This window comes from Saccopteryx bilineata, chromosome 6 (assembly GCF_036850765.1).
Source record: "Saccopteryx bilineata isolate mSacBil1 chromosome 6, mSacBil1_pri_phased_curated, whole genome shotgun sequence".
Classification (NCBI taxonomy): Eukaryota; Metazoa; Chordata; class Mammalia; order Chiroptera; family Emballonuridae; genus Saccopteryx; species Saccopteryx bilineata.
In genome coordinates, this window is record NC_089495.1 from 127,284,406 (window position 1) to 127,306,410 (window position 22,005).

A 22,005-nucleotide genomic window follows, 5' to 3' on the forward strand; every position below is an offset into this window, starting at 1 on the left:
CACTGCCCAGGCTGCCAGAGAGGTAGACGCTGACTTGCCCTGCTGTGAAGGTGCACTGTGCTGGTGTCTGTCCACATCCAGACAAATTTGTCCTTGACAGACAGTGCCACTTCCAGGATTCACAGCGCCACCTGCTGCGAGCGGGCAGTGTTTGGGATCACAGAAGCCCAGTTACCCTCGCAGGTCCATCTGCACGGCAGGCCAGTGGAGACAGGAAGGTCAGGAGCAGCGTGCCCCACCACAGACTGTGGACTTGGGGCAGATAAGACACTATCCCTGCCAGAGATAATGGTGGAGGGTGAATGGGCCGGGGGAGGAGTGTTTCAGTCTGTATCTTTTTTTTTTTTTTTTTTTCATTTTTCTGAAGCTGGAAACGGAGAGACAGTCAGACAGACTCCCGCATGCGCCCAACCGGGATCCACCCGGCACGCCCACCAGGGGCGATGCTCTGCCCATCCTGGGCGTCGCCATATTGCGACCAGAGCCACTCTAGCGCCTGAGGCAGAGGCCACAGAGCCATCCCCAGCGCCTGGGCCATCTTTGCTCCAATGGAGCCTTGGCTGCGGGAGGGGAAGAGAGAGACAGAGAGGAAAGCGCGGCGGAGGGGTGGAGAAGCAAATGGGCGCTTCTCCTATGTGCCCTGGCCGGGAATCGAACCCGGGTCCTCCGCACGCTAGGCCGACGCTCTACCGCTGAGCCAACCGGCCAGGGCCCTCAGTCTGTATCTTTCTACGGCATTTTGACATAAGAGCCTTTAATGTATTTATAAGTCTTAGAACATATACAGAAAGGTAGATTAAAGGGATAGAAGTGATCATGTATGCCAGTAATTTTCCTATTGGTAACAAGCGTCTGACGTGAGAATATTTAAAGTAATCCGTGCATAGAAAAATGGACGTGTTTGTGCATTTAAAGGTCTTGCTAGACTTGGCAAGCAGGAGGGCAGTTGTGCCAAAGGTTTGTTCCTGTGTGGGGAGCCTATCAAACTGCCTGTGACTGTGCTGCTGAATTTGGGAGGAACAACTGGCCCTTGTGACCAGTAAACAGAGCCCCTGCCTGGCACAACCAGCTTGATGGCCTCACACCACTGGTGCAGCTTGGGCAGTAAACACCCTGCACATTGCGCATCCCTGGATGGATTCCTATAGCACTCTGCTATGGGACAGCTAACCAAAGGCCTTGGTGCTGTCACCTCCTGTTGGTCTTGTCATCAGAGAACTCTGACCCCAAGGACAGATGGGTGCTCCCCCTCTGAGGGACTTCCCCTCAGCAGGTGAAATTGTTCAGGCCCCGCCCCTGCTGGGAACCACATTTAATTACCTGTTGGTGTTTGTGCAGCTGGGGCTCCCGCCTCCCCTGGAGTAGACTGTAATCCACATGAAGGAAATGGAAGGCAGGGCCTCTCCCCACAGCTTCCTTCCTGTGTGTTCCCACCTGGAGCTTGATCTGGGGAAAGGAACGGTGGGACGCATGTGGGTGCTTTGGACAAGGTGTAGTGGCCAGAGCCCTTGCCCGTGGGTGCTTTGCCACCGACCTGCAGCCTGCGACTGTGACGTGTATGTGTGTCGGTGGTGTTTCTGAACCTCTGTAGTCAGAAAGCCTGCTTGTCCATTCCTTATGAGCTACTCAGCCTGAGTTGGGAGGGGTGTCCCAGCACCCACTTCCCTGAGAGTGTGAAAGGCAGGCAATTGCAGTCTGAGCTCATTCCCAACCATTTATTTCCTAAGTGATACCTGCTGAGAAGCGGACTAGCGGGCAGGCGTTGGAATGTGGGGATGGCATTGCTGGTGACCTACCTGTGGCCTGACCCATCAGAACAGCTTTCCATGAAAACAGTGGTGGCCAGGCTGCGGGGTTAGAGGCAGGACAGTGCCACAGCGTCAGGGACTCTGACGTGTGTCTTTAGTCCAGAGTTATTCACAGGGTGTGACCCGGTGACACACTGTCCCCCTGTGATGAGACATGTTTAAGGAGCTTTGTGACTGTCTGGGCTTTGATTTGTTGATTGTGAGGATTAAAAACAGAATCAAGCCTGACCTGTGGCGGCGCAGTGGATGAAGCGTTGACCTGGAGATGTTGAGGTCGCCGGTTCGAAACCCTGGGCTTGCCTGGTGAAGGCACATATGGGAGTCGATGCTTCCTGCTCCTCCTCCCCTTCTCTCTCTGTCTCTCTCCTCTCTCTCTCTCTCCCTCTCTCTCTCCTTTCTAAAATGAATAAATAAAAAAAAATATTTAAAAAAAAAAAAAAAAAAAAACAGAATCAGGTCCCAGCCACTGATCTGACAGTGTGACCAAGCTCCCAGCTCTTCTGGGCCGACCCCTGCAGGCAGGAAGGCTTCATGGGGATCTAGTGTATTAGCAAAACCTTCACTCAAGGCTGGGAGCCCCTCTGAGTGTCACTGGAAACCACATGCACGATTGACTTCCCCACTATCCCACATCCCTGGTGCTGTGCTCCCTGGCCCCCTGCCACTGCCACTCGCTTCATCCCCATTTAGACATCAGTGTTGTGATGTGAGGAAAAGAAACCCGATTGGCCTGACCATGCGGTGGCGCAGTGGATAGAGCATCGGACTGGGATGCAGAGGACCCAGGTTCGAGACCCCGTGGTCACCAGCTTGAGCACAGGCTCATCTGGTTTGAGCAAAAGCCCACCAGCTTGAACCCAAGGTCGCTGGCTCCAGCAAGGGGTTACTTGGTCTGCTGAAGGCCCGCGGTCAAGGCACATATGAGAAAGCAATCAATGAACAACTAAGGTGTTGCAACGCGCAATGAAAAACTAATGATTGATGCTTCTCATCTCTTTCCGTTCCTGTCTGTCTGTCCCTGTCTATCCCTCTCTCTGACTACTCTCTGCCTCTGTAAAAAAAAAGAAAAAGAAAAAAAAAGAAAAGAAACCCGATTGTCGGAGGCCCCTGAGGAGCGGGCCATTGGGGAGTGGAGAGGGTGGGGTCGGGGCTGTGTATCCAGCAGGTTCCATCTGCAGAGCCACTGAGAGGGCTTTGCACAAGAGCTGCCCCATGCAGGGGGCAGCAGGGAGCTCAGAGGGTCCAACTGCCTGCCCCCTGCCTCCTTGCAGTCTTAGAGCCCATTTCTTAGGATTCTGACCTTGCTGCTGCTTTAATGGCCTTCCTCCTCGTTGAAGCATGCTGGTAGCCAAGGCAGTGTCTCCATGGGTGCTTTGCCATGGATGTCGCTAATCAGTTTTTCTGGGCATTGATACTTACAGCCTTGTTAGTACCATGGCCATATCCGTGGCCCATTCCCCCCAAGAACAAGAGCAGTGATTTGTGTGTCACTCCAGCCATCATCACATCACTCCTGCATGTTACTGGTTTAGAGTCTGACTCCATTTTGAGCAGATCCCTCAGACCTCCTGGGGCCCAGCACTTGCAGAGGGCCTGGACGCAAGAGTGGTCCTTGGCCTCATACCTCCTCCTCTCCTCTTGGCAGATGGAAACCACTTCCTCAGCTTCGTGCCTGAGTCCACCCCACCCCTCGTTTTCCTCAACCCCAGATGTCCCAGGCAGGATCTTTTCCATCCCTTGAAGAACCAGCACTTGCAGAAATGCCCCCAAATCAGCCAGCCTCCTGTGAAATTAGGGCTCTGTGGCCCCTTGCTGCTGCCAGCAAGCAGGTCCTTCCTCTCAGTTTCCTGACTCCTGGCTGTATCTACCAGCTGTCAGCCAGTCCCCCAGGGCCCAGCTTCTTGCTCCATGGCGTGGTTATCACCCATACACACGTGGCTTCTGATCTAGATGCTCAGCTTGACTCATCCTGCACTTCAGGTGTGCACCACCTTCCCCAAGAGCAAGGTGCCTCTGATGCAGAGTGCCCCAGACTGAAGCCCTCCCCTACGGTAGCCACCACACCCAGGTCCTGCCAGCCCGCTCCCCTCCTTGTGTCCGGATCAGCCCTGTCTCCCATCTTCAGCACCTATCTCCCCCTTCCCACCCGGCTCCTCCCTCACCCTCCATGGCACCTGTTTGTGTGACTCTCAACTGCCTGGCCTTGGCAGGCCTCCTCAGTGCAGCCTTCAGAGCCTGTGCCAACTGCCTTCTGCCACCCATCTCTCCCTTCCTGCCCTGCATCCCAGCAGAATAGCACCTCCTTCACCCCTTCCCCACCCCCTGTCCTGATTCCATGGAAAACCCCAGGTACTCCTCAGTTTGGGCATCTCCACAAGTTGCCTCCTCACTGTGCCACCCGCGCCCACTCATCGCTTCCAGGCCTGAGCAGGGCACAGCCCACATCTCTGCATCCAGGCCAGGCCTTGGCCCCTGGTGGGCCCTCTGGGTGTGTGCTGAGCCACTGCACAGACTGTAGGCTCACAGGTGCTTTGTGAGCTGAAGGGCCTGAAGGAGCTATGTACTTGACTGACGGCTGTTTAGCACTGAGCTGTGAGCTTCCACCTTAGAGCTGCATCTTTTGAGCAAAGAGTGGGGCCTCTAGGAAGCAGCTGTTTCAAGTGTGACCATGTGTATGCACTGTTGTCATATTCACACAGATTATTGTTTTCAGTACTTTTTAAGTCCAGTCAAGCAAAATCTTAAGATTACAGCAGGGGCTGAGGGTCTGTAGAAAGCAGGGGTGGTCTCATGTGTAGGGTACATCCCAGCTCAGAAGGCAAGAGGAAGGGAGGGTGGGCCTGAAAGACGTGGTGGAGGCTTCGGGGTGAAGGTGGCCCTCCAGAGGACCACACTGCAGCCAGGCCACCTCACCCCTCACGTACCCAGGAAGAGTGTGCAGGGAACATGTGAGATGCTAGCCCTTCCCACAGCTGAGGGCAGTATCTGCACAGCATGGCAGTGGCTACCTGCAGTGCATGTTAGACTTGAGAGGAGAAGGTGACTGAGATGTGAAACACGTGTGCTCAGTGGTTTACGTGGCACGAGAAGCAGAGCCCCCCAGGCACTTACTGGCTCTCCCGTCTTCTCTCCCCAGTCATGCCAGGCTGACCTGGTGAAGGACAATGGGCACAAGTACTTCCTGTCGGTCTTGGCAGACCCCTACATGCCGGTAAGGACCAAACACATGGTTTTGGACAATTTGGATCAGTGTCATTGGTCTCTGCACAACTGTTACACAATGGTGACAACTTTCAGAGGGCACTGGGGCAGATGCTCCTCACTCCGCACCACCCAAGCCAAGGCCGCTACGGGCAGTGGGCCACGCTCTGGGAGCCGCTTTAGCCCTCAGCTCCCACTCCCCTCACCCATTTTGGGAGCTCTCCTTTCTGTCTGATTGAGGGTGCGGTCAGTCTTGGCATGTAATCTGTATTTTACATGAAGTTGTTAGAACTCAGTAGTCTATGACTGGCATCTGTAATAATTCCTATAAATGTTTGATCATCTCTGTGTTCTCCATCTCCCCAGTCCTAGCACATCCCAGTCCTAGCATGCCAGGAGAACCAGGTCCTGAGTTTGATGACGTCTGGCTGCTCGTGTGCGCAGTCTCAGCTTGCCGTCGTTGGTTTTCTTAACTAAAGTGTGATTTAAAAAAGCAGGATAGTTACGTGAAAGGGAGAGAGTGCTTGGGTGGTTAACTTAAGTGTGGCGTGTGAACGTCACCCTGGGCAATTAAAGTCTGCACTCTGCATGAGTGGAAATGGTCAACTCCCCACCCTTCCTGGTCAGTCAGAGAACCAGTGATCTGGATGGACAGGAATGGTGACCTGGGGAAGGTTGTAGAAGGTTGAGCTCAGCTGGAACGGCTGGGCCCCACTTCAGTGACTGACAGACACATTCCATTCAGGTTCTGAGGGCATGGCCGAATTTGAACGGAAGGAAAGGAAATGCCCGAAAGTCAAAGCTAAAGGTATAAGTCAGAGGAGGTCATGGTGGGAAGGGAGCAGGGACAACATGGGGTCCAAGACTGCACAGAAGACATGGGGCCTGAGTTGGTAACACCCCTGCTTAAAGCCAGGAGCCTGTGAGGTGCCCCTACCCCACTGTGACGTCAGACCCGGAAAGCCGCTCCCCGGATGCCCGTGTGGGGCAGAAACTTAAAAGGAAGGCCTGAGCAACAGAAACCTCAGGCCTGCACCCACAGGGGTGGGGCTGCACTTGTGCTCCCCAGGTAGATGGGAGCCCCCTGCCAAGAAAGGAACTCAAGACTCATTCAGGGTCACTGAAGACCCCAGGCACCTGGGAGAAGCAAGGGCAAACCTTCCTTCAGGAAACCTCCATGCCTGACACAAGACGCAGTCAGCGTCGCCTCTGACCAGTCCAGGGTGCAGGACTGAGGAGAGGAGAGTCGCCAGTGGGGGACTACAGGGAGAGTGAAAGTAGCATGTACCTGACAAGTACCTTTAAATTGATTGGATGAAACCATTTGTTTTCATTATGTTGGAAAATAAACCACTGTATTATTTCTGCAGAAGCACTTATGTTCCCACTGTAAGAAACAATGTATTCTGTGCTTTTTATCTTCTTCTAAGGGGCCAGGTAGATTCTCAGTAAACAGGCAGATCAGGGTCAGAGACAGACCTGTATGGAAGACATGATCACCTAGTCACTGCCCTTAAAACTCTGCAGCGAAGCAGGCAGTGGGGTGGACATGGCCAGTGAGAGGACCCCATGGAATGGAGCAACTAGACATGTGAAGGAGCATCTGGGAGACATGGGTGGGAAAGCAGGGAGCATCTGATCCAGTCATGGCTGAGAGGTTTCCAGACTTAAGAAGCACAGGGAGGCTTGAGATTGCGTAACAAGAGCAAGTCCACACAGAGAGTCATCGTAGTGAAAGAATGGACTGTCAGAGGCAGAAATAACCAGAACCAAAGAAAGGTCATTTGCACAGGAATGAGCGCAATTCCATGGGCAGGCGACTCTCCATCAGCACGAGCAGGTGACCAAAACGAGTTTGAGGTGGGGGGAGCTGCAAAGTACTGTCACCCTGGACTCTGTCCAGCTAAAGCATCGTCCAGGGGGGAGGCAGAGCCAGTGCATCTCCAAGGACCAGCTGTCCCATGGGCGAAACCCACCGAGATCATTCTCAAGCTCAGGAGGTCAAACCCACAGGGTAGTCGGGTGCAAGAGGCAACAGAAAGTGCAGACGTCGGCAGACATGTTGGTTGTGAAAATAATAGACAATTATCAGTCATTTGAGGGGTCAGGACAGGAGGAGGCGTGTTGGAACAGGCACTAACTTTCCTGCCTCTATCAAGGGAGACACAGAGAATCTTTTTTTTTTTTTTTTTTTTTTAAGATTTAATTATTGATTTTGACTAGGCAAGCCCAGGGTTTCAAACCTATGACCTCAGCATTCCAGGATGAAGCTCTACCCACTGCACCAACACAGGATAGGTGACGCAGAGAATCTTAGTGCAAACTTTGTTCTGCACGTGCGGCAACATCAGACACAGATTCCTGAGTCCGCAGAAGACAGGAAAGGATGGGGAAGGGACCATCCAGCAGCAGCCTGGGGAAAGGGAAGAAATGAGGCGAAGTTAGGACTCACTGACTGCATGTGCTTGACGAGGGGCAGCCACGGGACTTGGCCAAGCTAGACGCCCACAGCAGGAAGCCCACCGGCTCGCACTGCCCTGGCCACTGCACCTTCAGGAACAGTCCACTCTCAGAAAGGTCTGCCCACAGCTGCCAGACCTTGGGAAGGGGCTGTTCTTTCTCATGGAGTCAGTTAGAGACAGGAGCTGCTCCTGTTACTTTGGTTGTGCCTCGACCTTGTCACAGAGGTTCTGAAAGCCTATTTTTGGTGCTGGGGTGGTGAGTTTCCACAGGAAAGGGCAACACTAGGGGTGACCTGTTTTCCAGGCCGAACACAGGACCATGACAGCCTTCATCCTTGCCGTGATCGTCAACAACTACAACACAGGGCAGGTGGGTATCATGGTCATGTCCCCCTTCCTCCCCACGGCCTCCCAGTGGCTGTGCAGAAGTGCTGCCTAAGCTCCATGTTTGGGGACTGGAGGATCCCGGCATGGGGGATGCCCTGGCGGAAGGGGGGCTGAACTTGCATTTGGGGTGAATTGAAACTGGTGGGATTTGAAATGAGAGACACGTCAGGATTTCCTCGAGAACGTGAGTGCCATGACCCAGTCACACCCACCCAGGTGCCCTGGTGGACAGGGGCCCATGCGTGTCTTCCCCTCACATAGGAGGCCTGCCTGCAGGGGAACCTGATCGCCATCTGCCTGGAGCAGCTCAGCGACCCACATCCCCTGCTGCGCCAATGGGTAGCCATCTGCTTAGGGCGCATCTGGCAGAACTTTGACTCGGCCAGGTGGTGTGGCGTGAGGGACAGTGCCCACGAGAAGCTCTGCAGCCTCCTGTCTGACCCCATTCCTGAGGTAAGTCCATCCCTCTCAGGGTTAGGCTCATGTCACAAGGCCAGCAGGTACTTGGTGCTGCTGGTCCTGCCGGGTGCATGGGAAAAGGTGCCATAGGGATAGTGCCTCCAACAGGGCCTGCTGTGGCATGCTGCCTGGCATCCAGAAACCATGGCCCGACCCCTGAACCCCTATCTTACTGTTACCAGCCCCTCAGATTGGGGCCATGAGGATCCTTCTTGTTTGTCCCCCATTTCTGCTCCGTCCCACAAGCAGGGCTGACGCAGAGGGTATACTCTGGGTGCAGTGAAGCCGGATTGAATTGGCTGAGGCCTGGCCGGTTCAGGCCCCATGGCCAGCATGGGTGGGACTGTGACCTCTCACCCCCTGCAGGTGCGCTGCGCAGCAGTCTTTGCCCTCGGCACGTTTGTGGGTAACTCTGCAGAGAGGACTGACCACTCCACCACCATCGACCACAACGTGGCCATGATGCTGGCCCAGCTGATCAGCGACGGGAGCCCTGTGGTGCGGAAGGTGTGTGGTCCAGTCCAGCCTGACCTGACCTGACCACGGCAGAGAGCGCTGAGCTCCCTCACAAGTGGCCCCCTGGGAGCAGCCTCCCACATTTGTTTACTTCTCCAAATGTAGTTTCTCCCGTTCAATCATGTGTCTGCTGCATTCAAGGGCTAACTGGCAGCCTGGGCGCCAGGTCTGTCCCTCCTGAGAGCAGCAATCACATGTCATGAGACTCAAGCAGGATATGCTCACAGACAGACAGACAGGTGTGAGTGTTTCCTCCCTGCCCCCACATCTATCAGCCACTGGCAAAACCGTGTATAAAGCTGGAAACCTTTGCTGAGCCCGAGACACTGGGGAGGACTCAAGGCAGAGAAACCGCAGGTTGCAAGGCCCAGTGTAGAGGGTGGGTGGGGCACAAGTAGCCAGAGGTGCTGGACCCAGCTGGGGAGGGCCAGGGAAGGCCGTGTTTTGTTCTGAGTGTGAGCAGAAGGGCCCACGGTTTGGAGGAGGGTGGGACCAGCCCTGCCATGAGAGCTGCAGTGGCCCAGGTGGTGTGTTGCTAGAGTGTTCGTGTTCCCTCCCAACCACTGTGAGCAGAGCCGTTCAGCTCACTAGGCTGTGCACACACTGTGTTCTGTGCTCAATGTAAAGCTCCGTCGGCACCCTGGCTGGCAGCCCCACCTGGTGCCTCCCCACCTCCACAGCAGGAGTGCTGGATGCAGAGCTGCTTGGGTATGGGCCGTGCTCCCTGCCTTTGCCTTGGTGCTTCCCCTGGATCAGAGGGTCCACAACCCTGGTGCAAGTTAATCTGTCCCAGGGCCAAATGCAAACATTATCACCAGCATCAGAGTAAAGGGAGGAGCAGTCGTTTCCAAAAACACTGCAGGCTCCACCTTCACTGGGAGGGACCGGCGGGACTGGCATACAGGCAGCTGGAGCCCAGGGCCAGGCTCAGCCACTGCAGGTCTGCTGGGGGTATCAGCCTAGTCACAGTGATGATCGGGAAGGTCTGTGCCCTTCCTGCTCAGGGCACCATTCACTCTCTTGTCCTTACACCGTCTTTGTGGGTCTTTCTCAGGCACTCTGGTGCCTTCCAGAGGCTGCTTGAGGCTGGTGGCCCTGACCTTGACTTCACTTGTTGAAAGGCTTCTGCTCACACTGCCTCCTGTGCACATCACCCAAAAGCATGATCCCTGTGGCCCACACTGAGCACAGCGTTCTGCCCTCACCTTTTTCCTGCAGTGACTCCAGCATCAACAGGAACCCTTAGGTGTCCCTGCTTTTCCACATGCCGCAGCTGCCACGCAGTGTGACTGTCCCCTCTCCTCCTCTGCAGGAGCTGGTGGTGGCGCTGACTCACCTGGTGGTTCAGTATGAGAGCAACTTCTGTTCAGTAGCCTTGCAATTCATGGAGGAGGAGAAGAACTACCCCCTGCCCTCTCCAGCAACTGCAGGTATACCCTTGTCTGCTGGCCAGATGGAACCCTTTGTCAGAGCCATCAGCAGCCCCCCCAGTTTTGCCAAAAGCTGGGCTCAGCTATCAAGTTCTTCCCACTCAGATAGCAACAGTAAGAGGCTCTGAGATTCCCATCTTCCCAGACACTGAGCAGGACAGAAAGGGCAGGAAGGGGCTACTCCAACCCTCAGACTCTTCCTTCCTTTTACCCATTTTGGGATTCAAATTCGTGAAAGTGTTGAAGGATGTTATTGGGGCTCAGAGGACAGCCCATGCCTCTACCTGCCACTGGGTTCATATCTTACCGTCCTGCGTCACGGCTGTCTCTGCCGGGAAGAAGGCTCATGGTCAGTAGTGAAGGCCTCAGGAGGGAACCGAGGGTGGACCTGTTCCGTGGGTCACTGCTCCTTATACTGCCCCACCCCCGGAGCCCTCCATGAAAGCTCCTCTCCTGCTCTTTCCCCAGAGGGGGGGAGCCTGACCCCCATGCGAGACAGCCCTTGCACGCCCAGGCTGCGCTCCGTGAGCTCCTACGGGAACATCCGTGCTGTCACCACAGCCCGAAGCCTGAACAAGTCTCTGCAGAACCTGAGCCTGACTGAGGAGTGTGAGCATGGGCCTAGGGCTGGGGGGTATTCTGCGTGAGCAGGGAGCTGCCCTCCTCTGCTGAAATGATGGACCCCATGCAAATGCAGCTGGTACCCGCTCCTGCGGCCCCGCCCCACCGCAGCTCAGGGTCTCCCTGGGGAGGGCAGCTCGGCCCCAGAGATCATGGGGTGCGGGGGTGAACATTTCACCACTAATTGTGGGACAAAAAGGGTCTGGCATTCGGCACTGACGTCCTCCCCTGGTGTTGGCCAGCTGGCGGCACAGTGGCATTCTCTCCTGGGAATCTGAGCACCAGCAGCAGTGCCAGCAGCACGCTGGGCAGTCCCGAGAATGAGGAGTACATCCTGTCCTTTGAGACCATCGACAAGATGCGCAGAGTAAGCTCCTACTCGGCCCTCAACTCCCTCATAGGTGAGTCTGCCCCCCCCCCACGCCCCACTCTGCCCATATGGCAGAGACCTGAATGTGAGTGAGGTCATTGGGTACCCAGCACTGCCTGGGCTGTGGGGAAGGAGAGGGAAGTTTCAGTCACTTCAGTTTTGAGCTGATGACAGACAGGCTGTCTGGGCTGACCAGCTTTGTCACACAAGGTGGCTACCAGAACTTTCTATCTGTCTCCATAACATAATACAACAGTGGTGGTCTGCCAGTAGCCCTGCCCCCAGGAGATGTGTGACAGGCAGAGTGTCAGCCTACAAACACACAGGCCCACCTCAGAAATGGGGACACTTTGTTCTGGAAGCCAGTTCTACCCAGACAGCTAAGGAACACGTAACTTTTGTCTTATATAGTCTGGGCCGCCCCATAGAGTGTGTGTGTTCAAGTTCAGGCTCCATTTCTTTAATGATGGCAGAATTATTAGGGTTGTCTATTCATCAGTAAACCTCAGTGGGTAAGTCACATTTTTCTAAGATGCCAATGTCACCTCAGTTTCCTCACTTATTTCCCTGAAGCTGCCTAGAGTATTCTGTGACTTTGATCTCTCTGCTGTCTGCAAGCGCGCAGACATGAGCAGTGCCTCTGGGAGGCTGGGTTCGCCTGTGGGCTCGGGCCCAAGTGAGGCAGCCAGCTGCATGCCTGTGCATCAGAAATGGGAGGTATGTTCACTGAACAGATGCCTTGTAAGTGCCCATGGATCTGGCGTCGGAAGCACACTGGTGTGAAAGGGTAACTGTTTAAGTGCCACCGACTTTAGGCTTTGAAGCTGGCGTATCAGCGCCCAGACCCCATCCCTCCCCAAAGGGAGCCTCCTTCCCGCCTCAGGTGAGGGGGCCACTCGGACTCAGGTGGGGGCCCAAAGCCAAATGTGTTTGTGACCTTCCAAGCCGTCAGCACCTCAGAGCCTCCCCGCCCATCTGTCCCCATCCTCTCTGCTGCTGCCACTGGCATCTGGCGAATTCTCCTGTTGGGTCCCTGCCTCCACTCTGCCCTTCCCGGGCTCCTGTTCCACCTCCGTCTTTCCATGCTGTGTGTGTCCAGCACCACCATGTTCTAAGGGACCTCGGTCCTCTCTGCAGCCTTCTGTGTCTGACCTCACAAACCACAGAGCCTGCATGTGTTGAGTGAGCTGCAAGCCGGATGTTAAAGCCATGCATCCTGGGACCACTGGGAACTTCCACCACAGCGGATTGACGAGTCCGCTGTTTGGTGCTGCATGTCTGAGGGGACACTGGACATGTTAGTGGCAGGAACGCACCTTGGCCATCTGGAAGCACAGCCTGACTCCTGTCAGAACACAGTCCTTGCTGTTGGACAGGAGACAGTGCTGGTTCTCGGCACCACAAGAAAGCTGTAGGCACCTTCGTTCCCATGGAGGCTGGCACCCCCCACCCACCCCACCTGGTGTCTCCACTGAGTGCAGAGCACATCATGGGTGCCTTGTCTCATACAAAGTCTGAGTCCTACAGGTTTTCTTGCCACAGGAAACTGGGTTTTATCCTCACATCATTCAGATCTTTGAGAACATGAGTGGGAACGTCACAAACTGAGCTGGAGTTTGAAGCACTCAGAGGATGGACTAGCTGGGTTCCCAGGTCTGCCTGAGGGTATCCCAAAGAGGGGCAAGTGGAGAAGCCAGGGCCTGGGGACTGGCTTCTGGAGGAGGCACAGGCCCTTGGCCCCATGGTACCCAGCAGCATCAGAGTAAGGGACCATTGACACCAGGTGACAGGCCCAACCCTTGCCTCCCACAGACCTCAGGTTCCCTTGTCCTGCTGCTCTGCCGGCCGACAGACTTCTGAGACCCAAGTTGCCCCAAAGCTCTGAGCAAATTTTCCTGCATCTTATGCTGTTTGGGGAGTGGTAATTGTGACCTTTATGACCTTCAGTCCAACGTGAAAGTAGGTGCTCTGTTCTGGGGTGTCCAGCCAGTGGCAGGGGGCACTCCCCAGTCCCAGCTCCTGGCTCCAGGTGCAGCCATCCCGTGTGGGACACGGGTGTGCAGATGGGTTGTCATGAACAGAGGCCAAGTAACTGGGTGGGCCAGCCAAGAAGGAATCGACTGGACCCCAGTGTTGTGTTTTTACCAGACAGTGGTCACACTGTTCCTGTGGTCAAGGACACGGACAAAAATGAGACTTTTTTATTACCTATTGAATCACAAACGGTGTTATGTCAAAGTCGAAGTCCTCTGCAAGAATGCCAGCGAGTGGCAGTGTAGGCAACTTAGTGGGAAGTACACAGTAACAACACAGGCGTCCGCCCTTCCTCCGTGCGCAGCACAGCCCCCACCTCCACAGGGGACCTTGGTGCCACAAGCATGCCTCCCTCTGTGCACCAGCATCTGCTGGGAGGGGACGAAACGGGGACCCCTGTACTCACCCCCGTGCTGTACCCCGGGCACCACTGATGAGTCTATGCCCCCGGTCTTGTACAGGCCCCCCCGTCCCATGGGTTAAACCAGGTCTGTCGTCTGTGGTCAAGCTGGGATTCACCACACATCGTGTCGGCATTGCTGTCCCATCACAGCTCCTTGTCTCACGGCCACGCTCCTGGGAGCTGCTGCCACGTATCAATCTGAGCTCAAAAGCACTGGAGGAGCAGCGTGGCCATGGCGGCCACAAGGAGCCTGTGAGTGGCCGTGATAGCCCCGTGGGGCTGTGGGGCACTTGGCCCCTGCCCTGTATGGGGCTCCTTCTCTTAGAGCCACTTGCTTGTGGAAGTGCATCGCCTGCTTCCTCCTCCTCTACGGCTATCCTGCAACAAACTTGGAGCAGCATCCTCTAAAAGAAATGATACTTATGGTCATGGGTGGTCCCCTCGTGACAAAGCACTGTTCCTATCAGCCAGCCATCAGTGAGGCTAGAAAAATAGATTGTAGGGAATTTCCCAGAGACTCTGGGTAGTGTTACCCATTTCCATGGACGCTGGTGGTGAATCTGGACAGAGACATGAAGTCTGAGAGTCGGCTTGTGATCTGTGTCTGACCTAAAAGGGTACACAGGAGAACAGTGGGGAGGGGACAGCATAGGGTCTGCTTGGATCTGTCACCAGAGTGCAAGGTCCCCTCCACGTGGCACGTTCTCACTAATGTCCAGGTCAGTGTTGGGCCAGAGTCCTGGAAACGGACCATCTGATTCCCTGTGTCCCCATGAAGCTCTGTGAGTGCTTTCCTCGCACCTAGGAAGCGCCCGAAGCTAGTTGCTGAGAGTGTACATGGACAGGGGATGCATGGAGGGAAAAGTTCCCTGGGATAGCTTTCCTCTGCCTGTGGGATATCTCAGCTTGCAGCAGTGACAGATACTGTCCCAGCGCAGCACCCACAAAGTCACCCTGAGGCACAGCAGCTGCCAGCACCTCTTAGACAGCACCTCATAGGCTGAGCCCATGAGACCCATATGCTACAGCAGTAGAGTCACTAGAGGAACCTTGTAAATGCCCGTTGGGATGTATTTTTCATAGTGTTTCCTTGGGAGGAGGCCATGCCCGCATGAGCTGAGAACAGGCATCTTCACCTCATCACTGTGGATGGGCCGCTGTATATGGACAGGGCAGCCAGCGAGCAAGCCAGAACCACACGTCCTGGTCCATTGAGGTGGAAGGGGTGCCACCTTTTTTCACAAGTCAGGATGTTGGGAGGAGAGCTCAGGTCTACCCGTGTGCATTTGCACGGGACTCACACGCGTAGCTGACTTCTGCTGTAGCCTCGTTGTCCCCCAGCATGACAGCCATGTTCACCAGGAAACACCTTTGATGGCATTGCTGACACAGAGCCTCCGACAAGGCTTCACTAGGCTTGGCTACCACCTGACATGGGGCCGTGGCCTGTTGGAAACCCTCCTCATGTCTTTATTGAACAAGCATTTGCTCTCTAGAAACAAACTGTCGACATCTGTGCAGCTCTGTGTGGCTGCATCCCACCCGTGTCTCCTCCTTGGGCCCAGGACCATCTCCTCTGCCAGCCCCAGGCTGACCCAGGAACACATAAGGTCCCATCCCATGCGGCCTCCCCATGCTCCCAGTCCTGCCGCCAGCATGTGCTCAAGCGGCTCCCTTCCCAGTGTTGCCTCTCATCCTCCCTTGCTATCAGGTTCCACATGACGGAGATTCTGGTTCCACAGCCTCTGCTCCTCCTCCAGCCTGCACCGCACCCGCCTCCCAAGCGGCTCAGCCTCTTGCTCCCACTGGTTTCGGAACACACACTCAAGTGTCCCCTGTCTATGCACACGCTCAGGCATCTCCTCGACCTTCTTGTCTTGGTTCATTTTTGTTCTGCTGTCTCCCCCCCCCAAAAAAAAAAAAACCCTCTGTTTTTTGGTCAGGTCTTCCTGGCCCTCAGCCCTAGGTCCCACTCCCAACAGGAATCTCTCTCACCCTATACTGTAGCTGCCTGAGGCGTGGGCACAGCACTGGCTTGAAAGTCAGATATCCCTTGGTGACTGGGCCTCATCGCCCCTCTGTCATCCAGGATGATGCCTGCAGCTAGGATCAGGAGGGTCCAGCAACCCTGAGCAGCCTTCCTAGGGCCAGGACACGTTCCTCTCCTTCCTGTGTGTCCACAGCTGACGCACCGAGCGTGTGTGCCCTGCTTCATGCACCTGGGCGTTGGGTGTGTGAACAGGACCCTGCTTGGGATATTTGGACAGTGCTGGGTGTCTGGGAGACTCTGGGGGCTTGGGTCATGTCATGCACCCTCCACCACTCCCTGCACAGCATGTGCTGTGTGAACAAGACAGAGGCCAGAGCCGGAATGCAGAGTAAGGTGTAGGCTCTCCTCAAGTGTACCCCTCATGCAGACCACATCAGCTCTTGGAAACCCAAACAATCAAACTCCTATCTGAAAGCTCGGTACTCAAGTGACTGGCAGCTCAGCATTCAGATGGAAGTCTTGCCTTGTTTCACTCACTTCTAGAAGGATCCCAGCCCAGAAGATGAAATTGTGTAGCAAGCCTTTGTGCTGACCTGAGAGGCAGGCCCGTTCCCAGAAGAGCAAACCAGCCCCCGCCAGTCACCGCCCTGACCTGTCTCTGCTCTCTCCCCAGGCGTGTCCTTCAACAGTGTGTACACGCAGATATGGAGGGTCCTGCTGCACCTGGCTGCTGACCCCTACCCAGACGTGTCTGACCTGGCCATGAAGGTGCTCAACAGCATTGCCTACAAGGTACATGTGCTGGGCTCCACAGTCCCCGCTGTCCATCATGGGGATTCAGGCAGGGGCTCCAGGAACGCGCAGGTCTGCCCCTCAGCTCAAACACAGTGGCCGTGTCCCTAGGTATGTCCACAGAGCGTTCATTGGGGCACGTTACCTGCATCTGCGCTGCATCAAGGCATTGGGTGGCGACCAGCATCACCCCATGGGCTCAGCCCATGTGACCTACAGTGGTTGCCCTCAGTCCTCACTCACAACCGTCTGGCTGAAGGAAACTTAAAGAACCACCTTTAGCTTCACTCCAGTTTCTGTTGCTTCCGTTTTCCTTCAGGTCAACACCCACCTTTATCCCTTCCCTCGGCAACTCTGACTTGTTTCTGAGGGGGAAGCTCAGGTCGTTGATTTGCATCCCTCTTCTGTGGGGACTCAGCACCAGCCCCGCCCCCGCCGCCCCCCCCCCCGTGAGCCCTGGAGTTGTTGGGCCTTCCTTCCTGGGGTTCATCCAGCCCCAGGGTGTTCACCTCGATTCACAGCACTGAGTCAGTGGTGCCCAGGGCCTGCCCTGTGGCCCAGTCTTCCTGAGACCCCACGGTGGCGAGATACAGCCTGTGTGGGTTTGTGCACATGCCCTTGTGTATGAGTGTGTGTGTGTGCATGCATACGGGTCTATGTGTGTATGTGTACGTATATGTGTGTTTATTTTTAAGACTAATCATTCTACTGAAGAATTTGAGCATAAACATTAAGAAAATCCCTTCTTGTCCTCAATTTAGTTGTTAAAAAATGTTGTGCTTTGTGTGTGAAAGAGCCCGCCGCTCACGAGCCATAGCCTTGTTTCAAGTATTTGTGTCCCCTCTCAAGCTGGGGGCTTGCATTTGCTTGTAGCTTTTATTACAGGAAATATTTCTAACCATGTAGAGGTAAGAAGAAGCGTATGAAGACACAGGCACCCGTGTCAGCCCTCGTGCCTTTCGTGTCCGTGGTTGGGGTTATGTGGTAAAGAAACTTCAAGCTGCAGGTGTTCAGATGTCAGGGTCATGTGCAGTAATAACCACTACTTCTTTTAATATATATGAGACTTGTAAACATATAAACTCACTTAAATGTAGGACCACAGTCTCTAGACACGGCCCCTGCTATAGTGTCACTGGCTGGAGCCCAGCCAGGCCAGGTGTAGAAGCAGCCCCAGCAGAGCCAGTCCCCCGGACTGGGACTCAGTGGCTCTAGGGTGGCCACTGGAGATCTGTTCTCAGTGTGACTCTGTGGAGAGCATCCTGCATGGGCTCATGGCTATGGGGTAAAGGTATGGCTCCCTGCAGGGTGGCACAGTCCAGCCTGGCTGTCACCCTGGGTCCCATTATGACTGCACAAGCCCTCAGCCAACCACTCCCCTCCTGCAGCTTCCGTTTTCTCATCGAAGGGACAGTGCAGGCTGGCTCAGACATGTGGGGACAGAGAAGTGTCTTGCGAGGCCCCGTCACCATACCCACCTACATGACTCTACCAGTAGCAGGGCTAGTCAGCTGTCACCTCCCCCCTCACTGTCCACTGTGACAATGGATGGGGCTGGACTCCCCAGCACCAGGTCTTCATCCCATGGGGCAAGGACAGAGGCATTGTGTCCCCCACTGCCCTTGAGTAACCATCAGAAGTTCAGACACACAACAGAGTTCTTTAGACACTACCTGGGACTTTAGATTCCCAGAGAAGACAATTCATTCTTAAGGAATGTTGCTATGAAAAAGTACTTACCAGACAAACAGAATCATGTTTCCATAGGTGTCAGTTCTCAATGACCCAGCTGCCAGTGGGCTCTGCATCATCCTTAGCCCAAAGTCACCTCTGGGCCACCCTGGGGGACTTGCCTTCTCCTGGTGCTTCCAGAGCCTTGGTCTGCTAATGGGGACATTGCTGGAGCACCTCGCTCCCCCCAGGAGAGCAGCTGAGTCTTGCAATGAGTCTGTCCTCAGCCCCCCGACATCAAGGTGCAGCCAGGGTCACTGTCCACCTCACCAGGGGTCTCATGTCTTTTCTCTGCATTGGGTCAGACTTTGCTGTGTTCTGTGAGGCAATGTGTTATAGTTGAAGAACCAGAGAGGGAAGAAAGTGCTCAGGGACCTGGAGGCAGAGAGGCCTTCCTGCAGCCCAGGCACGTGTCACCAACCTCCTCCACCTCAACCTGTGCGGAGCAGGGAACGGGGGTAACTGGTATGCACCTCTGGGCCCCTACAGAGCGTTTCTGTGTTTGCGTTGGCCTGAGTATCACCTAAGAATCTGACTTTCAACAAAACTGTATTAGCCACCTTCTGGAAGCTCACAGCCCCGATGATGGGCCGGGTCAGGAAGGCTCCCAGGCCTTGCTCAGGGCACTGGCTGTTCAGACACTCAGGGAAGGGGGGCCAGAGAGCCAACACCTGACGAGGCCTACATGTTGGCACAGTGCGCCGAGAGGGCCCGGGCAGGGTCCTGGGTCCTGCTGATCACACTCTGAGCTCCTCACTTTGTAGCCCAAACCCTGCTGTCCCACAGGTACACTGCTATTCCTGCCAGCCTTTTCTGGCAGTGTGCCCACACTTAAAACAGTGTCTGAGGGCAGCACAGAAAGGAGGTTCCTAGAGAACCTCCCAGCCCAGCACCCAACCTCCCTGAACAACCTGTCCCCACACCGATTCTGTGCACAGGCAGGCCTGCTTGGCCATCTCCCTGGGGTTCACCCCGACTGCACAGTGTTGCAGCCGCTCCTGGCTAGGACCTGCACCATTAAGTGTCTGTTGCACAAATAGGAATTATCAGGCCAAGGAAAGCTGCATCTGAGCCAGAAACCCCAACTGCCAGCATTAGAGCTGTGATCATGGGAACCTCAGCCCACTACTCTCAGAATGTCCAAACCGGTGCACAGTCTGTGGCAGCAGCCATGGGCATGCTTTGCATTAAAGCGGAGACATCTTATTAAACCTGTAGTCCAGAGTCCCAGTTCACCCCAACCCTGAATGCTGAATCACTGCGGAGCCCACCCACTGTTCACCATGGAGCCTCCTCCATGGCAAGTGGGGGGGGGGGGTGCAGAGGAAGCAACTGAGTGGAAGGGAGCGTCTCTGGGGAAATAGGGGTTCCTGAATCACCACCCCAGCATTTCAAAGATGTGTGCACTTACCGAAGTCTTCACTTCAGCCTCCAAAATCCTGAAAGTTTCCTCCTCACATCATCGCCCGCCGCTTGTCTGGGAGTCCTGAGGAGACTTCTACAAATTCACGGTCTCTGAGCTTAGATTTCTTTTCTCAGGATTTGTGTGTGCATATATGTGTAGGGCTGGTCAAGTAATTGAAATACCACAGCAAAAGGAAGTTCACAAACAATGTAACTTCTGTAATTCAAAAAACAAAAACTTAAAAATATTTTTTTCCATTGATTGAGAGAGGGGGGGGGGGAGAAGTGAGAAAGAGAGAAGCATCGGCTTGTTGTTCCATTAGTTGTACTTTCATTGATTGCTTCTCCTGTGTACCCTGACTGGGGATCAAACCCATGACTTCAGTGCGCCAGGACAACACTATCTACTGAGCACTCAGCCAAGGCCAAAACTTTTTTTAAAGGCTGATTCTAGTTCAGTGTCTGTCGTGGTTCTTGTTTCATACTGAAGGGTCATCTGGGAAGCGTTGGTAGGCTACGGTGAGGGTTGTGGCTGCACAGTTTTCTGTGACTTTCTGTCTGTTGGCTGAATGCAGGAGCCCCACTGCCGAGGGAACAATCCCAAATATGTGGGTCCTGTCGGTAGCCAGTCCAGGGTCCCAGTAGTGGGTGTCCAGAACCAACCAGGCCCATGCAGCTGCCCCATGTCTTCTGATCAAAACATCTGAGAGAAAACTGGGCAGAGGTTAGGTCCCCAGCAGGAGCAGTGAGCCCCTGTCTGCTTAAAGCTTCCTGTCACTTGTCACTTCAGTGGACAGCTGGTTTCTGAATCTCCCTCAAGTCCTATGGAAAAAATGAAAACAAAACCACTTTCCTCCTGGGGCCCAGTATCGAGAGGGTACAAACCTTTCTCCGTGATAAAATGTCAAACCTGCAACAGGGTACTTGTGTTCCTGACACACCCAGAGGGTGGAGAGCGACCCCGAGGCCCAGAGCCTATCCCCCTTAGCCTGGTGACTGCATTTCAAGGAGAGCTGGCCCTGGGCCCATAGTGGGCCCAGGTGAATAGTGTCTAGAAAAGTAATAGTATTTTACCTTCAGGAACAGCAGGGAGATGGTGGGCAGAGCTGGCAGCAAGATGGGGAGGATGTGCTGGGGACTTCACCACCAGGCTAAGGGCTGAGTCCCAGCAGACATGCGCCCAGCTGATTTGCCAGATGTTTGGGGGACGTTTTCAACTGGGACCTTCCCCTGGCGTGTGAGCGTTCATTGGCGAAAAGGCCTTTTCTGCTGAAGCTACTGGGAAGCCCACCACCTGCACTCTGTCCTGTAGCCTCAGCTCCTCCCCTGCTGACCATCCTGTCACTAGTCCGTTTGCTCTTTCAGGCCACCATGAATGCCCGGCCTCAGCGCATCGTCACCACGTCCTCTCTCACCCAGTCGGCACCCGCCAGCCCCACCAACAAGGGCATCCACATCCAGCAGGCGGGGTGAGTGGCCCGGCTCTCCTGTGGGTGAAGTCCCCAGCACATCCTCCCCATCTTGCTGCCAGCTCTGCCCACCATCTCCCTGCTGTTCCTCATTCCCTCTCCCTGCTCCTCTCACCCTGCACGTCTGACCTGAGCCTCACTGCTGGCCCCTCACTCAGGTTTGCAAGGGAGGCTCTGCGTCCCTGTCATCACCAGCATGGCACCTGTGCTCACCCGCAGGAAGCGGAGGCTAAGGGCTGAGTCCCAGCAGACATGTGCCCAGCTGATTTGCCAGACATGTGCCCAGTTGGTTTCCAGTGGGTCCCTAGGGCCTGCTAGGGTCATTGACTCAGCATCAGCAGCTGGTGTTTTGAAGTCACATTGACAGGTCAGGGGATTGAGGACATCTGAGCTGATGATGCTAGGTTCTTTGGCCATAGCTGGGGTGGCAGGCCTGGAAGAATCCACTAGTATTTGGTGTCAGACTGGTGGGATCTGGGTGACACAGTGTTTCTTTTCCCTGGCGGCAGAGGCTCTCCTCCCACGTCCAGCACAAGCAGCTCCAGCCCAACCAACGACGTGGCCAAGCAGCCAATCAGCCGAGAGCTGCCTACAGGCCGGCTAGGCGCTGCTGGGCCCACGGGGGTGCAGTACACACCCCACTCCCACCAGTTCCCCCGCACTCGGAAGATGTTCGACAAGGGCCCAGACCAGGTACACACACTTGCGTGCGGGCAACACATGGTTTTTAAACAGTGACTCCAGTGTATGGAGATGCTGAGGGCTCTGCACGCACTGTGTCTGCGTCCCTCGGCCTGCTGTGCTGCTCTGGGCAGCATCCATGTGGCAAGGGAGGCCGGATGCTGGTCTGCTCTCCCTTCATGGGAACTGTGTTCTGCCTCCACTTAACCTGGCAGGCACTCCACAGGAGGGACCGATGTCTTCATTT

At 55.1% G+C, this 22,005-nt stretch overlaps 1 protein-coding gene across 1 annotated transcript in view; it reads left to right on the forward strand.

Annotated features, from left to right (window-relative positions):
• RPTOR (regulatory associated protein of MTOR complex 1) overlaps positions 1–22,005 on the forward strand; it is a 244,418-nt gene that overhangs the window by 198,580 nt on the left and 23,833 nt on the right. Inside the window, exons 14-23 of the mRNA XM_066237453.1 lie at positions 4,945–5,019; positions 7,776–7,841; positions 8,120–8,311; positions 8,684–8,824; positions 10,146–10,263; positions 10,732–10,872; positions 11,127–11,285; positions 16,355–16,473; positions 20,974–21,077; positions 21,587–21,770. Of these exons, the coding sequence (XP_066093550.1) occupies positions 4,945–5,019; positions 7,776–7,841; positions 8,120–8,311; positions 8,684–8,824; positions 10,146–10,263; positions 10,732–10,872; positions 11,127–11,285; positions 16,355–16,473; positions 20,974–21,077; positions 21,587–21,770 (1,299 nt within the window). The remainder of the gene's footprint in view (positions 1–4,944; positions 5,020–7,775; positions 7,842–8,119; positions 8,312–8,683; positions 8,825–10,145; positions 10,264–10,731; positions 10,873–11,126; positions 11,286–16,354; positions 16,474–20,973; positions 21,078–21,586; positions 21,771–22,005) is intronic.